We start from the raw sequence: 18,198 nt of genomic DNA, 5'->3' as shown, positions 1-18,198 counted from the left end.
AAAGCTAAGGGAAAATATATGGCTCTACTGAGCATGTGCAAACTGTGATTTTTTTAAAAAATGTACAGGTTGGCCAAAGTTGAGCCAGTTTTCACAGGGATGGCAAAAGGCCCACACTGACACAAAGGCCACCCCCCTTGCCAAATGTAAAGTCCTTGCTCCAAAGCGTGGGGATGCTAAAAGAAAAGGTAATTAGAGCCATATATTTTCCCTTCAGCTTAATTCCCTGAAGACTCCGCCTGCAATGAGCATGCTCCAGACTGTGGCTGCAGGGAGCTGAGCAGGGTTTTCCCTGAAATTGCAGTTTCTGACTGCTCCAAGCCTTGGTGGGTCTGGGTCCAGGCACCAGAAATGAGAGCAAGTAGCCTGTCTTTCTCCTGTGCTATCACGGTCCCTCACCCCCACCCTCCGCTGGTCCCAGACTGCAGGGAGGAAGCTGCCTAAATCAAATGCAGAGGAGACAAGAGCCAGAACAGGTGGTAGGGTGGGGGAAGTTGCTTAGGACATGGCATCTGAAGAGGTAGGGAGACTGAGGGTAGTGGGAGAAGAGACTGGGACTGAGGATCAGGGGGGAGAGTGGGACTGGCTGGGCCAGGAGAGCCAGGGGGAAACAGGAGAAATCAGGACTCGTTGGGCAGGGAGACAACAGGAGAGAACAGGGAAACCCTGGCTGTGAAAGAGATTGAGACTGGATGAGGAGGAAGAGAGCAGACTGGGACCGGCTGGACAAGGAGACTGCGGTTATGAATGAGTGGAGCAGTAGGAAGGAGGTGGGGGAAATCTGATGAGGAAGCAGAGCGTGACGAGAGAAATGTGACTGGCTCTGCAAAGAGATGGGGACAAGGAGTCACTGGCGGGAATTGAGATTGGATGAGGAGCCTAGAGAGGGATACTGGAGGCTGTGGGGTGGAGAGAGACTGGGTGCAAGGAGATGACAGGTGGGGAGCAACTGGGAATGGCTACATAATGTTACCCAGACTGGGTGGGGAGGGGTGAGGCTGGGATGGGAATTCCGGGGGGTGAGGGGGAGACTAGGATTTACTGGGCAAGGAGACTGGAACTAGGATGAGAAACCTGAGGAGTAGAGATTGGGAGAGGCTAAGTGAGCAGAATGGGAGTGGGATGAGAAGGCAGGCATGGGGATGAGACAGGACTGGGACAGGAATAGATTGGAGAGGAAGGGGCAGAAAGGGCCATGTTTGGGGAATGGGCATAATAGTCTGTGCCCAGTAGAGCACAATCCCCTCCAGAGACTGGAATGGAACCCTAGATCTCTGAAATCTTACTATTTCTCTGCTGTCAGCAAATATCTGTGAAACCCTCTGGTAAAGTGTCTCATTCCCCGCTAGTGCTGGTCCACAAGGAGAATAACAACCTACTACTGCTATCAGTTACTCTGTTAACTCAAGTGGCAGAGTTCTATGTAACGCATCTAAAGGTTTCAACCCTGCTGATGACCCATGTGGGTGTCAGTATGATGGCATATCTGTTTTTCCAGCTGCTTTTTTAAAAAACCTAGGAAATTACATGCACAAAACTACATTAAAAACATTATTACGGTTGCAAAGTCAAACATTCAAAAGTTAAGCAATGGCAGAATTCAGGTTGTCTGTGCATATGCACTACAATACAGACTTTAATTGCATTATTACTTTTTGTTTTTTTGAATGGGATCCCTGCTTCATTCAGTGCACAGGATGGGCCTACTCTAGAGGATGCATCAGAAGTGGGAAATGAAGAAAGTTTTAATTGCAGTACCCTTACTTTGTTTGTTGCAGAAGACATCATCATTCAGGAGTCTCAAACCCAAGCCTGCAAGGTTCATGGGTAGAGCTCTGTGCCAATCCTCCACCTAGCAGCCTATTAGCAATAGCTTACCTGAGACCCATAAAGCCCAGCCCCAGTGTGAGTACCCACCCTGAGGTCCATTTGGCAGAGTCTCAAAGCAGCTGATTAGCCAGCAGCAGGAACAGGAAGCTGTCTGAACAACTAGGTTTCACCCTGCTCTGAGCTGTGTGGCTTATACTCAGGGCTGCCCAGAGGATTCCGGGGGCCTGGGGTCTTCGGCGGCGGGGGGCCCCCCGCCTCGGCGGTAATTCGGCGGCGGGGGGTCCTTCCATTCCGGGACCTGCCGCCAAAGTGCCCCAAAGACCCATGGTGGGCACCCCCCGCCGCCGAATTACCGCCAAAGCGGGACCCGCCGCCGAAGTGCAGCCCCCACCGCGGGTCTTCGGAGCACTTCGGCAGCGGGTCCCGGAATGGAAGGATCGCCCCCCCGCCGCCGAATTACCGCCGAAGACCCGGCTGCACTCCAGCAGCGGATCCCGCTTCGGCGGTAATTCGGCGGCGGGGGGGTCCTTCTGTCCCGGAGAGGAAGGATCCCCGGCCAGCGAAGACCAGGAGCAAAGAAGCTCCGGGGGCCCGGGCCTCGCGAGAGTTTTCCGGGGCCCCTGGAACGAGTGAAGGACCCTGCTCCAGGGGCCCCAAAAAACTCTCGTGGGGGCCCCTGCTGGGCCTGGGGCCTGGGGCAAATTGCCCCTCTTGCCCCCCCCCTCTGGGCAGCCCTGCTTATACTACTCCTTCCCAGCTCAATTTCCTGGCATTCCAACCCAACTTGACCTATGGTTGCTGACCTTCAGTTTGTCTCCTGCCTCTGACTCGCTGGTAGCCTGTCCCAGCCTAGATTTTGGTTCCCAACTGGTGGTTCTGATCTCCAGTTTGTCTCCTGCTTCTGACCTCCTGGTAAACCAAACCAGGAGTCCTATCTCATGACTGCAGATTCTGGCTCCAACTACTAGGTCTGGTCACCCATGACCTGGCCATGACAGAAGGCATGCAAGGGACTGCAGGAAGACAAAGCATGGTTTCATGGTTAAGGCAGTTGAAAACTGCTTTGGAGAACTGGATTTTATCCCTGTCTCTGTCACAGGGTTCCTATGTGATACAAGGCAAATCACTTGCATACGCAGTCACTAATTGGGTGTCTCTCATTTTCAAGATCCCTGACTTGAGACCCTAGGGTCTGATTTGCAGAAATGCTGAGTAATCACAGCTGCAATTGAAGTCAATGGGAGCTGTGGTTTGAACACAGTGCTAAATACTCTGAAAAATCAGTCAAAAATTGGCCAAAATTAGTGGACACTTTTGACCTTAGCCTCTCTGCCCCTCTATTCTCCATCTGTAAAATGGAGATAATGAAACCAGCTCATCTTGCAGAGGTATTGTGAAAATAAATTCATTGGTGTTTGTGAAGTGCTCAGATACCATACTGATGAGCGCCATAGAAAAGCCCAGAAGAAAAGTGTGATGGGGCATCTGCCTGCACTGGCCTTGATAGGGTGAAAACCCAGCCTGGAGGGCTGCAAGAAAACAGCCAATTAGGGCAGTGGCTGCAGCCAATTAGGGCAGTGGCTGGACTAACCAATCAGGGCCCAGCTGGCCCATAGAAAAGAAAGCTGCAGGCCAGACCAAGGGAGTTTGCTGCTGGTAGCCCTAGAGAGGGGGCTGGCTTCCTGGAGGGCTGCAGAGACTAGCACTGTGAACAGGGCTGCTAGGGCTTGTAGGCCTGAAGTCCTGGGAAGAAGGTGCAGGAGCCAAAGGTGTTGGGGCTGCAGGGAAGTGGCCTGGGGAATTGAGACAGATTGGTGAAGAAAGAAAGAAGGGGCAGTGGAAAGCTGTTGTTTACAGGGTCCCTGGGCTGGGGCCCAGAGTAGTGGGTGGGCCTGGGTCCCCCACACTTGCTGCTGAAGCAGCCAGGCTATAGATTGCTGAGCTGCCGCAAGAAGCGGCTAGACTGTTGTGGAAGAAGTCGTCCCCCATGTCACTTTCCCTGAAGGGGGGAACCTGGAGTGTGACATGGCCGGAGGGCTGTGCCATGAAGGAGAGGCAGTGAGACTGGAACTGTAGTGGGTCTGCAGGCAGAGATGAGGATAGGAGAGCCACCCCACCGGAAGGCACACCTGCTGACCAGAGCTAATTCCCAAAATGGCCAGCAGATGGTGCCAGTGTGGTGAGAGACCCCATGACAGAAAGCAATAATTGTCTTCAGAGCCTGGACCCAGACCCCGACCCAGACCCAGTGTCTGCAGTAAATAAAGCCGGGTCCACACAATTAACAAGGATAAAACAAGCTACTGAATAAGGTTCATTTGTTCACAAGTACTAGCCATCTGGTGCTTAAGGAGGCAGAGGTCCTGTGATCATGTAATTATAGACTGTATCATAATGTATATGTACAAAGGGACCAGACTAGGGTTGCACAACAACATTAATTCTGGTATTTCCTAACTTTTGAGTATTTGACTTAGCAACTTAATAACGTTCTTTAAAGATAGCTTGGGGTAAGGGGGTTGTAAGTAATATTGATTTTATTTTCCTCCTTTGCAGTTCTTTTAAGGGCTTATCCTGCTTCCATTGAAGTCAACGGGAATTACCCCCTGCCTCTACACACACACACACTTCCTGTAACTTCAGGACAAGGACAAAGCTGTAGGCTTTCGGGATGGGGGGGCGAGTGAACTGAAATGAAAAACACTCTCAGTTTATCTATCAAAGATACAAACTCCAGCACATATTATGGCTGTGTGCATTTATTTTTGCAGCTGAGGCCTTGCCTACTCTGTGTGGGCATTAAAGTCTACTTTCGGCATGAGGAAGGGTTTGCCCTGATGCCCTGGATTGAAATTTCTTGCTCTCCAAACGGCAGCTGGACTGCTGCCCTCTTCCCAGTTGGCTGTGTTTCAATGGGGCTCTATACACATTGTTTGTGAAGCACTAGGGGGCTGTAAAAGCATGAAATATGATTATTTGCTTCTTAACAATATAATACAGACCATTAAACTCCTGCTAAACCTCAGAGGTACTTGACTGTCTGAGTTATAGTCTGACTTACCTCTCCAAATGAGCTGCTGGGCACAAGGCACAGAGGCCTTTGTGGTACAGAAGTGTAAGGGTGCATGGCCACTCAGTGAAAAGCAGTTAACATTAGCTCCGTGGTTGCAAAGGATTGTGAGGCACTCAACGTTTGCCACGTCACAGGCCACGTGGATAGCAGCTTTCCCATTTGGCTTGTAGTTGACAGCCGCTTTGTGATCTAGCAGTACCATGAGGCTCTCCAGATATCCATAAAGGGCTGATATATGCAGTCCAGTGGCCCAAGATGATTTTAACTTATAACTAGGCAGCCAATATCCTGTAAAAAGTGAAGATGCATTACCAGCCTTGAATAAGAATCTTCCAGATGAGCCATTACATTAGACTAATTGGAGGGGGGTGGAAGGGTGTTGGAGTTCAGCTTTAATTTATTTTAATGTAATTTAATCAGTTACGGTCTAGTGTATGCAAAGTGTTCTGGAGTAATAACCTTACTTTCATTAAGCACTGCCGGCATGCAGGCTGACTGGATTGATTTTTTGAACAGATGAATTGCCACGTAACTGTACTCCAAGGGTAGTTTTCTCTTCCTGCAACCTGAATAAAAAAGGCCTAAAGCATTTGAAATGCCACCAGCTGAAATGTACGGGGGGTGGAAATAGGATCTTTGATCTGGTAAAAGCTGCACAGATGCTACATTTGAATAAAAAGCTGCACTCAGGCTACGTCTACACTAGGAGTTGGCGGTGTGCTTCCCAGCTCATGTTGGACATGCACTAGCTCTCCTGGAGCTAGTGAGCTAAAAACAGTAGTGTAGCTGGGCTCGTATGGGAAGCAGCAAGAGGCAGCACCGGCAAGCTGTGGTGAGTTCCTACTCGGGGGTTCTGGTGGGTTTGTACTCAGGTTGGCTAGCCCATGCTACTGTGGCTACCCTACCATTTTTAGCACACTACCTCTAGGAGAGCCAGCATGAGTATGTCTAATGAGAGCTGAGTATCGCACCCCTAGGTTCTAATGCAGGACTCTTAGCTAGACACCTGACTCAACAGGTAGCACATCATGTTGTTCTTGGGTAGGAGATCTCAGGATTTCATGTCAGGGCCTGAGGTCTGCCTTCCTGTGGAAGGGCTCATGATGCACGTTGCACGGCTGCCTCCTTGCAATGTAGCTGCAGCAGTATTACAGACTTACTGTCACCTGCTACCCTTCGCAGGTGTACAGCGGGGTGTTTGCTGGTGTGTAGGTCCGTGTGATGGCAATGACATTTTTGCATGAAATTTGGTTCCAAAAATGTTCACTGTTCTTTCTGGCAATTTTGCTGATACCCTCTCTTCCCTTGACATTTTACCACGTAGCAATATTTTGCAACAGTGGTATTTTTTTCTTTGAAACACAGGCTCACACTACGGAACCCATTACACTTGAAAACAGCATCATGGCCATCGCTGACATTTTCCTTTTGGGCTTGGAGGGTGAAGGAGCAGGGTGGCTGCTGCTGCTCCTGATTCCTGTCTCACTCTCCCAGTTTCTCTCTGACCAAAAAGTGGTGCTCTTGCACACAGTGGCCTGATCACCAGTCCTCACTACTGTTCTGAGGTGGATTCTCCGAATCGCGCAGATCATCAAGCCACCAAAATTAGAATGGCGCTAAATCAAATGTGTAATTTTTGCCAGTCCTACATGAGGCGATGTCTGGTGGCAATTGAGCCTAGGGTGACCAGATGTCCCGATTTTATAGGGACAGTCCTGACATTTGGGGCTTTTTTTTATATGGGCCCCTATTACCCCACACCCCCATTCCAATTTTTCACACTTGATATCTGGTCACCCTAATTAGGCCAAACCTACTGGCCAGCACTCAGCAGGACATGACAGCACCCACATTAAAAAAGCAGAATTTAGAAATGTGCACAACTGTTTTATCTTCTCCACACGGCACAAGTCTGTAGTGAACTTAGTGTGTTCCCACCGGCATCCCCATATTGTACCCAAAACATGCCTGGTTCTTGATGATTGCACATAGTCTCCAAAGTGGTGATTTTAATAATTTGTATACAAGTAAAAGAAAATAATCTGGAGCAGGAGCAGCAGAGTTACAGACTTTGTGTCCTGTTCTCTAACCAATACCTGTTCTAAGTACAAAAATGTACATTAAGACAAAGATAAGTTTCAGTTAAAATTCAGGAAATGCGATAGGTAAGATTGAACTGCATTGAACATACCGGTATATAACATTTTCTATTTCTGTCTTTCCCCCTCCCATAACACACATACCCCGGCCGTTCTCCTCCCCGCACAGTGGATAAATCCATAGGCTTAATACTGCTATGGCATAAAATGCATACCCAAAAAAGATTCAGGACGTACATTGGGATCAAGTTAATTGGAAACTTAATTTCTGCGCATGACATTAAATGTTCATCCTTAATGTAACATTAACATAGTTGCATTAGACATATATACTATATTAGAGAGAAAAAATAGGAATGGGTAATATGTAACTTGTTCTTGTAATGTTTGTTGTTTTCCTCTTCCAGTGGGTTTAATTCACTCTCCTCATAATTAAATTGGCAAGTACATATCTATCATATGCTTTGTTTGGTAATGAAGTTTTTAAAAAAACTCTATAAAATGCTTGATTTCCATTTAAATGTTAGTCATAAAAGTAGCTGTGAATGCAGCATTCTAATACTATGGCTATCTGCTTCCAAGATGTATCTATTTATTTTGCAGAGAAATACAAGCTTTTATTACTACCAGTATGGCACAACCTGTATAGATGCAGGAGAGCAAGTTGCCTGACTCATACATCAACTACAAAGTTGGCCAGCTAGATTCAGATTCCAGACTTTCTTGTTGCCAATGAGCTATGGCATACAAAAAAAGCCCTGCTTCGATTTTTCAGATACCAAACTGAGCCTGTGAGTTGGCAGCTAGAAAATTCTTATTTGTAAATTATAAATGGTACAAATTTGATATGGAATCTCTTGCTAAATACACAAGAGCAAGCATGAAACACCACTATGCCATTTTTATAGTTTTGCTTCATAGAGGCTGCTTGTGCCCCAGGGCATGGGATATTTCCAGGAGTGGTCCAGGAACAGGAAAGTGAAAGAGTTTGGGCAGCGCAGACTAGTCCTGCCTGAATCCACCAGCCAGTCCCCTCAAGGGAGGAAACAGAGCAGCCATGGGGATATAGTATCATCCTATTCTGATCCTACAAAGCTCCTGGCAAAGCTCCCATTGAGTTGAATGATGTAGGATCAGGGCCTTCATGATGATGGTTTTTTTCTGCTCTCCTGGATCTCCCTTTATCAAAGCCTGGTTATTCAGGCTGTTCAACAAAGACAGGATTTTCCCTAGAGTCAGTGGAATGCCCTCAAGCAACAAAGAGAATAATTGCATTGTGATTTGGGGAGACAGGTGCATGTGCCTCATGAGGGAGGAAAGACCCCTCCAAAGGGGATAGATCTATGGCCGTCTTCATTCAATTTGCAGCAAAGAGTCCTGTGGCACCTTATAGACTAACAGACGTTTTGGAGCATGAGCTTTTGCTTTTACAGATCCAGACTAACACAGCTACCCCTCTGATACTTCATTCAATTTGCACATTTTAAATAAAATGGGTTAAATTTGTAGGAACACACAAACTTTCTTTAGCCTTTAGTCTGAGAGCAATACAAGAGACAATATTTTAAGGTGTTACATTCATCACTGTGTGAGATTTTTCAGATCCCATACAAGTAAAACAAATATTGATTGTGCATCACCATTGTCTCTTTGAAACCAGAGAAGCAAAAACCATGTATTGGATACACAGGAAATAAGCAAAGGTGAGATTATTAGCCCTTCAAACATGGACAACAAATGGTTATTTGTTGTACTAGCTGAGAGATTGAACTGCAGGTGTTTATTTCCATGTGTGCTTAATACCTGAAAAAGGTAGCTGATTGCTTCTTAGATTCACATGAGAAATCTTGTAGAAAGTAAATATTGGAATGTTTTGATGCTAGCTGAGCATAAAACCTGCTTTATTGCTTTAAGACATACATTTGTTGGAAACTGGTCAGCACCTAGCTATGAGTTTGTTTATTTTTTTCCATCCCGTGAAGAGGATTCTGTGGCTGAAGTGTTTGTTTTGACTGTTTTCCCAGGGTGGCAATAGGTTACTTGTTCTGATTTGACAATAAACTATGGCATCAAGTCTATGATTTTGAAAAAGAAAACATCTCCCATCAAATAACATTCAAGGCCTAGGGCATTTCCTGGGGATTGAACTAAGGGGAATATACTCTATTTTTACTAGAAGCTAAAAATGGGAAGCTTGAAACAACATAGGTTTCTGGGTGGGCTTTTTTATGTGGATTGATTGGGTGTGTACACAGAATTTATTTACATATTCTGGCTGTGCTCTAGGGTTCTCTGCGGGGGTGGGAGAGCAAAGGAATCCTTTCTCCAGGCTTTCTCGAACCTACAGCTCTGAGGATGGTAGTGGGCCTTCCCCCAACCTAAACCACCAGATAAGATGTAAAGAGCCTCTGAAATAGGAGGCATACTGCAGCAGTACCACACCAGTTATTCAGCTCCTGGTGACTTACACAGCCACAGAGGAGGGAGCAGTATTAACACATTAGTTTTGAATCTCCATATAAATATATTTGGGATCATCAGGGGCTACTCTAAGAAGCATAAGGCCGAGCTACCTTTGACTGGTTATGTAGGTCATAGCTCATGAATCAATTTAAGCAGTAACATTTTGAAGGGAAAAACAGGACAATTGCTTCTGCAAAAGTAAGTTAATAAGACCAGTTTGCTTAGGTTTTGCAAATGCAGCAGCAGCTGCTGCTGCTTTTACCTTGTTTGTATGATGCCAAAATCAGGTTCTCATCTTCCACTTCAAACACCGTGTCCACATCTATTTGCTTTTGTATCAAAAGATCTTCCAGCGTTTTGTAGTCATTTGATTTTAGAGCTTCAAGAAAAGCTTTTTTCATTAGCTTGGCAGTTGCAGCCCGAGTAATCCTTTCTTCCATGCTCTCTCCTTTTATACCGGGTATATGTCTCACCTGGGTCTATTCTCAAATGTGTTTGTTTATATTATGCACACAGGGGTGTGCTGAGTTCCCTATAGTGCAGTTGCATGCTGGAGAGCCTGTAAACCAGAAGGTAATTTTATCACTAAGTCATGCTGATCTGTTTGTTCTATTTAAGGAGCATTTCAGACATTGAAATGCCTATCTTGGATGTCACTATACTCTGAGTTCTGTCAAAGCAAGCACAGACAGCCGTGGCTATGAGACCAATAATGAAAAAGTATCATTAATCAGACTTTTATCTCGTGTAAAAAATATTAAAATTAAATTAAAAGTTGCTTAACTCTGGTATCATTTCTCAGGGAAAGCAGTAAGCGTCACAACCAGGGCTTGGGTGGTCAGCCCTAGTGGTCGGAGCAGGAGTCAGCGTCAGAAGTCAACCCAAGGGTCCGAGCATGAGTCAAGTCAGGAGTTGAGTCAAATATCAAGAAAGCAGGAATTAGGGACAAGTCAGGCTAGCTGGGCTCAGGAGTCAGGCAAGAAGGCAGGGTCCAAGGTAGCAGCCAGCCAGTAATTTGCCCAGTTGCACAGACAACTTCCTGTGCCTCCAGCTTAAAAAGCCTGGTCAGATCAACAGGTGGGACTGGGCGCTCCTCCAGTCAAGACACCATGAGCAGTGCCTTTGCTGGGGCCAGGGTTCCATTAGCCACTCAGCCCACTAGTGATTAGCAAGCCACCAGACGGCAACCAGGACACAAAAGCTGCTGACAGACCCAAGTTCAAGACCTGTGGGTCTTAATTATAAGTAAGGTTCTTGCCAGAACTCTACTTGCTTGTCTTATTGCTTGCAAGTAACGAGACCCATTGCAGCACTTTCCACATTAGCCTTTTTGATGGAGCTGGATTGAAAAAAAAAATGGACACTTTTTTTTGGTCAAAATGAAAACGTTTCATGTGACTACGCTGATGTCAACAAAATTCCACTGGACAGCTGCCAGGTTTCTTGCCAGGTCCCCCAGCCAGCTCCTTGGCAGCCCAGGCTCCAGGCTTTTTGGCAGCTTCCCTGGCAGGCTGATGGGGAGCCAAGAGCATGGAAGCCCTAAGAGCCCAAACTTCTAGGCTCATAGCTCCTGAGCAGCCTGGGGTTGCAGGGCTTCCAGGCTCCCTGGCTCCAGCTGGCTGCCCCAGAGCCAGGATTCCAGTGGAGCTGGGAAAAGAACCGTAATTGTGTTTCACCTGGATTTCAAAATCTCAAAATCCCCCAGGAAACAGAATTACCATTTTCTGCCCAGCTCTGCTCTTGACACACAAACCTTCGTTGTCACAGAACTGCAGTACAAAAGCCTCATGGCATAGCATTGGAAAACGTTACCCACTATAGTTTCACACACACAACCTAGACTTGTACACATTCTGCCATGCACACAGTTGAGGGCTACAGTTTCAAAAATAGCCACTTATTTTGAGTGACTCACCCTTCGAATGCTCAGTTTGAAACACTTTGGACATGGTTTTCAGAGGTGCTGAATGCCCACTGCTTCAATTCAAGGGTCCCTGGTACCCACAAATCCAACTACATTCAATGGGAGCTGCAGGGGTTTAGCACCAGTAAAAATCAGACCCAAGATGTCTCAAGTTGGGCACCCAAGATAAGTGGCTACTTTTGAAACTGTAGGTGTAAAACCCCTTGACGTTTTCACACCATGGGCAAATACAGAGCAGGCCGAGGGACCTGCTCCAAAATGATTGATGGGAACTCCAGAGCTGGGGTGCTGGGACCATGCTGCCCGCCCAACCAGCGTGGCCCCAGCCTCCCCAGGCCCAGAGTGCTGGGTGGGTGAGGGGCATGGTCCCAGCACCCCCAGCTCTGGAGCATCCCCACCCTGCCAAGCCCCGGAGCACCACTGCAGTCCCAAGACCCAGTGCACCGGGTGGCGAGGGCCCCGGACCAAGCCCAGTACCAGCTCCACCCCAATCCAGAGCCATGGCACAGACAGGGAAAGAGCCACAGAGTGGGAAGCAGGGGGAGGCTGCCTGGGGGTGGAGCATAAGCGAAGCCATGCCTGGCTGTTTGGAGAGGCACAGCCTCCCCCAGCCTATGGTACCCGCCACCCATGCTTATCTTCCAAAGTTTAATGATCTTGTGTCAAGAGGCAGGATGACTTCGTGCCTGTTTTCCCTTCTTGTGGGCTTCCCATCCCTCTGTATGTAAATTGGGGTGCCAGGGTTTTGATTCCACCATATTTAATTTACATAGTAGACAGGTAACATTCCATCTGTGACATTTCCCTCCTGTCTGGAAGAGACCTGTTTCTCCCTTTGTTTGGATACAGACTGTGAAGCCTGATATCCATGAGTATCCATAATTCCTTATATAATGCTAATGCATACATTTTACTATGATATTAATCACCACTATACCATAGGCTTTTGGGAAACACCCTACTCAATAGACTTCTAAATACAGTAATATTGTGTATATAATCAGGTGATTCAATTGCTTGCCACTTGAGGTTCAGATCCCCCTCTTTATAGTCCAGATAAAGTTTCTCTTCCCACTTGTTAGCTTGATGCCTTTGTTTACCTTCTGTGTGAATTGACCTTCATTGTCTCTGCCTGATGAGTGGGCTGGTGAGAGAAGCAAATACATTCCTTTGTCTAGGGCAGGCCAGTTTACCAACGCCCCAAGACACGCCTGCCTTAAACACATTTTAGTCATCATTCCAATGTATATACACAGCTCTTAGTACAGACCACATACATACATCCCACGGGAATATTAATGATACGTGAGTTAATAGTTTCCCAAAAACACAGTGCATGACACCTTTTATATACAGATTATAACCCCTGTGAGCTGGAGTACACTGAATTGGTCAGGCCAGCTGAAACTCATTATCAAATACCAGTGAGCCTCTTGTCCTCTGGTACTGGGATGCTCTAGGGGTCATAATATCTCCATCTTTTTTAGTTCTGATTATTCAGTGCTGCCTCTTCTGGATCTAAACCACATGCAGAATTGCTAAAGAATACATAATAAGACATACTCCTGTGAGGCAAGGGACTGCTCAGACCTCTACCATTGCCATGTCGGAAGGTTTAATTTAAGATTAGTTTCAGTGAAGGACTTTTCATACAGTCATAATGTCTTTTGTATAAACCCTTCTTTCATTCTCATTGGTGGATGGCTCTGCTACATCTGCTGCATTTCCTGGGTTCCTAACATTTGCATTAACTACTACGTTCTCAAAAGATGCTATATAATCAAAATACTAATAGGTGGCTGCAACCATAACTTCACCTTAACAAAGCTTTTGTGTTTATATGCAGTACTAGTTTTCCATATAGTTTAAATAAATCACTGATCTGAGATGTATACAGAGTCTTGCAACCTGGTGAGTGAGATGTTGAAAGATCTCTTCAATGGGTCTGACTCTCATTAATGCCAAAACCCCTTTATATCAGTCTGGCAGTGTAAAGGGTATTAAAATGGGCTTAACTATTGGAACCTTAGTGTTAATGAGAATCAGAGCCTAGATTTGAAACTGATTGTAATATATAGCACTGGTGACTTTAGGAAACATATAGATATAATTATAAGTAAGACTAAGGTTTTGTCAGTTATTTTTAGTATAAGTCACGGACAGGTTACGGGCAATAAACAAAAATTCACAGAAGCCTGTGACCTGTCTGGTAGTAGACTTGACCTTTTACTAAAAATAACTGACAAAATGGAAAGGTGGGGGGGTCCAGCAGCCAGTGCTACTGTGGCTCCAGGATCCCCCGCGCCACGGCTTGGAGCTGCGGGGCCAGTGGCTGATAGGTGAGGGGCCGCCTGCAGCAGCTGGGCGGTGCGAGCAATCCTGCCACCTGCAGCAGCTGCGACCTCTGGGACCCTTACTGGCTGCCAGCTCCAGAGTCCCGCAGCCCCCGGGGCTGAAGCAGAAAATGCCAGGGAGGTCTCTGGAAATCATGGATTCTGTGACTTCCATGACATAATTGTAGCCTTAATTATAATTAATTATGTGTGTTTGGGCCTGGTCCTACAAATTTTTGGTTATATGAGTAATCCAACAGGATTCAATGTGATTTTACTTGTATGAGTAAAGTTTTGTTAGAAATGGCCCTATGTTTTGGATTGACAAATAATCATAATAAAACTTTATCTCCGAATGTGGAGTAGTGTATCTTGGATTTTTTATTTTGGAAAGAAAAGGTGAAACTCTGAAGACCACAGGGAGAGGCAAAAAATCCTAGATCTCTATAGATCTAATTTTCTACAGACGTCTTTCAAATTGTACCACAAGGTGGCAGTTTGTTTTTGAAAGTCAAGACTGATGTCAGATGAGTCCAAATGCTGCAAATATTTTGAAAATGCTGACACCAAACAATGGTCCAACATTATTATTAATTATTATTATTATTGTTATAGATTGGATCAATAGCACTGCAGGTGTGATTGGTATTTTACAGATACATTGTACTCTGTAGGAAAACCAGATCTCTACCCTGAAGAGCTACAGTGTAAATTAAACATCTAACAATATATGATCACAACAGACCAAGGTGAGAGGGAACAAACAGAGAAGACAACTGCAGGTAAGGTAAAATTGAACACAGGCCTTGAAACCCAATCTGACTTCCACAGAAGTCAATAGGAGTTTGTCACTGATTTCAAAAGGAACAGCAACCGAATGTTAATTTGAAAAAAAAATCATCTAAGATTATATTCGGCCTGATCCAAAGCCCATTGAAGTCAGTGGGAGTCTTTGTTACTTGTCTTTTTTTGACCAAGGGTGAAGGAAGAGGTAGAGAGCAGCAGAATAGAAATTAGCAGGGGTAAGTAAATTAACTGAAGGTACTGAGCTGTGGAGTGCAATTTCAAAGACAAAAGGGAGGCCACCTAGGGTACGTCCACACTCCAATTAAAAATGAAATGAGAAGCAAGGGGCACATGCACAGTTCTGTGGAGCGCTGAAGGTAAAGACAAAGGCTTTGCACTTGATGCAGAAACAGACAGGAGGCCAGTAAAGAAACTCAAAGGAATGGGAGAGACAGAATTAGAGCAGTGTGGGAGGTGTTTTAAACTGTAGCCTTCCAGATAGACTATTCTTAAAATGATCCTGTTGTACTGAACAAAGGATCTTCAATCACCACATTTAATGTAATAGATAGCTCTTGATTATGTAATCTATCTCCAAGTATGTCATTCCATTTCTTAACTTTCTGAGATGATTTTGTTTGCCCACAGCTCCTTTCATTTTCAGCTATGATTGTTCATATGTGCAAAATCTGACAGAGTGGAATAGTCAAAGAGTAGATGGACAGTTGACAAGGTCTTTGCGATCTGCTTAGGGATTGCATACAAAGAGAAGTTCAGATGAAATGTAAATACAGCAATGCGCTTTCTCCAGCTCTCATACTGGAGAGGCACTTAAAATTTCATCATATTTATTATTTAGACTCTCTGTACTTTTTGAGATACATTTAGATCTGTAAGCTGGTGTAAACCACTATATAAGGGCAGCTACGGTAGACAAGTCTGCCAGCAGGAGATTGCAGAGAAGCACAGTAGCTGCTCTCTGCTGAGGGACCCACCTCAGACCAATGCTGTCCAAAAGGTGCGTGGTAAGGAAGGGTGGCCCAATGGCACTAGCCTGGGACTCAGGGGACTGAGACTCAATTCCATAGAATTCCTGGGTGTCTTTTGGCAAGTCACTTAGATTCTCTGTGCTTCATTTCCCCATCTATAAAATAGAGATGCTGAGGTGTGTGAGGAAAAATACATTAAAGACTGTGAGATGCTCAGATACTACAGTAATGTGGGCCAGAAATTAAAGAGAAGATAAAATCTGCAAAATGGCATTATTGGCTTCCATATCTATTCTCTCTCAATTACTTCCATACCAAATTCACTCTGCAAGTAAAAAGGCTAATTTGCAGACTGAAAACACTAAATTCTCTACTGGAACCTTAAAAGAATGCTGAGTTCTTTCTGGCTCTTGCATCATCACCAGTAAGAAAGATTCTTCAGTCTTCTGATGGATTCATTTAAAAAATACAACATTGCAATTATATACAATTAAAATATTGCTGACAATTCACAAAACAGAATAAAATCCACTGTACTCTGCCTTGGCTGCATTTATTCTGTAATGATAACAGAACTAAAAACTTGGTTTTGTCAGTACAATAGATTGTAAAGGGTGTATCAGGTGTTTGCTAAAGGCCCTACTGCCTGAGCACACCACCCAGACTGGTGTCCTTTTGTAGAAAAAGAGCAGCAAGTTCAGACCTCCAAGAGCTGTGTAGAGATGCCACCCAGAATGACCCATAAGAATTGGTCCTCCAGTGGCTAGAAGGGCTGGTAGGGTGGAAGCCAATCAGGGCCTAGCAGACAAAATAAAAAGGGATGGCTGCCACTCCTACAGGCTAGCTCTGGATGTAGCTGGGAAAGGGGAGGAAGTATCTACCCTATCTTAAGCCAAGAAACTTGACTCCACTTTTTGGTGGACCGGCAAACTGTTTGTTATGGGATTTAAAGCCCAGGTGGCCATTTTGAATTAAGTATCAGTTTAGTACTTTAAAATTAAGGCAAGCCTGCTTTGTGAGATGCTCCAGTGGCTCAGGAGAGCCTGTGACATGGATGTAACTTAAGACACATACAGAGACGATACCGTGACAAACAAGGTGTCACTTCACATACACTTGTTTCTGGCTATAAGCAAACTTCAAAATGAAGTAGTTAAGTTGTTAGATCTGTTGCAGAATAGGTCTGAATGGGGAAACGTGGAAATGAATAATTTTCTTCAGCTTTCTTTTGTTCTCTTTATTTGCCTGGTAGTGAGTTAGCCTCCACTTCTTTGTCACTGTTTAATTTTTCTCCTTCATTCTAATAAAGTAGTAAAGAAGTTGGGGCCCCAATCATTTATGCACATGCGTAACTTTTCTTTCTGTATCCGGCACTGGTGTCAGGATCAAATATAGTCACTAACTGTTGCCAAACTGCAGTGATGTTCCTATTCAGCAAGTACTACCTTTGAGTTTTCAGCTCTTGAAGAGTCTGCTTAAAAAACTGCATCTGCTTAGTATGAAGCCACATGTATATTATAAAATCAAGAGCGCTGACACTGCTATCCCTGATCCATATTGTAATGGAAGTTTATTACTTTGTTCTGTGCCGAGACATCTGCCTCCTAGCTCTGACAAATCATGAAGTGATTGGCAGTGGCCTATCTAAAGCTTGTTTGGTTTTCATTTTATTTTTGGTGTGTTTCTATATAACTTCTGCTTCAGAGAATTAAGTCTTTTCTGCTGATACATATTTATTTTAAGATGCCCAGAGGCTATCGGGTATGAGAAGTGTTGAAATATTATGACTAATTTACAGATAAGTTGTCTTCTTTAAACTGGAGTTGAGACAGTGAATAGTTTGCTTCCCTTAGAGGTATATACAGAACAAGATCAAACATACTGCAGAGCAACCAGTTTTTCATTCTTTATTTTAATACCCACATCTCTTCCTTACGTTCCAAAGCAGAAAATGGTGGGGGGGGGGTTGGGATTTTTGTTTGTTTGTTTTGTGCAATACAGCGGTTATAAACAACATACCCTAGAAATGAAGCTCCTAGGTTCAGCTTGGTTGAGAATGTTTGCTTCAATGGACATTATCACATGCTAGAGGATAACTCAGTTTTGGATTTATAAATGCAAGAACCAAAACACTCCTGCCAGTACAATGAAGACTCCATAAAAATCTTACCTCTGGTATAGTTGCGTTAAGAGCAGTCCCTCACCTTTCTGCAGCTTTGACACAGAATTTTGCATTATTTAAAATATCATGGGGTTCCTGTAACTGAACTTGTGATGTGACATTCCTGAGTTGGAGCTTCTTTTACAACTCTTTCATCGTGTTCTACTTACATGCGGCAAAGGACTCCATTTCGAGAGAAGCCATTAAAAGGTGATTCTTCATAAACAAGTGTCATCTCATAGCAACGAGATGAACAGAATTCCTTGTATATTTAAAGGACCCTGCAACAGGGAATGTCTCAGTCATCCCTTTTCCCAAGTGCAACCACCAGCTGCCTGGCCTCACTACACCGACCTTCACAACAGAAGTGGCTTAAACAGGAGTCTTAAAGTTTGACTGAGGAAGAGGAGTTCATAACCAGCTATTCCTAGGAACTTTAGTCTGGGCTATGAACATTACATTTATGAAAAACTGAACCAGTGTATGAGAGACTTTTCCTAATAAATATATATAAGAAAGAGGGGCTTTCCCAGAATTTTT

General features: G+C 44.8%; 1 protein-coding gene across 8 annotated transcripts in view; it reads right to left on the bottom strand.

The window, feature by feature from the left end:
• ASB4 (ankyrin repeat and SOCS box containing 4) overlaps positions 1-17,892 on the bottom strand; it is a 31,731-nt gene extending 13,839 nt beyond the window's left edge. For 4 of the 8 annotated variants that reach the window (XM_039527156.1, XM_039527158.1, XM_039527159.1 and 1 more), the window contains exons 1-3: positions 17,668-17,881; positions 9,728-10,024; positions 4,892-5,191 (exon numbers count right to left, since the gene is read on the bottom strand). In XM_039527156.1, coding sequence (XP_039383090.1) covers positions 4,892-5,191; positions 9,728-9,905 — 478 coding nt within the window. In that variant the 5' untranslated portion in view covers positions 9,906-10,024; positions 17,668-17,881. Of the gene's footprint in view, positions 1-4,891; positions 5,192-9,727; positions 10,025-12,489; positions 12,534-17,667 lie in introns of all 8 variants that reach the window. The other 4 variants (XM_039527157.1, XM_039527163.1, XM_039527164.1 and 1 more) reach the window with 4 other exon arrangements.
• Between the last annotated feature and the right edge of the window lie 306 nt (positions 17,893-18,198).

This window comes from Mauremys reevesii, linkage group 2, assembly GCF_016161935.1.
Source record: "Mauremys reevesii isolate NIE-2019 linkage group 2, ASM1616193v1, whole genome shotgun sequence".
Lineage (NCBI taxonomy): Eukaryota > Metazoa > Chordata > Testudines > Geoemydidae > Mauremys > Mauremys reevesii.
Note: the sequence above shows the minus strand (reverse complement) of the source record. Positions and strands in the feature narration are given on the sequence as shown.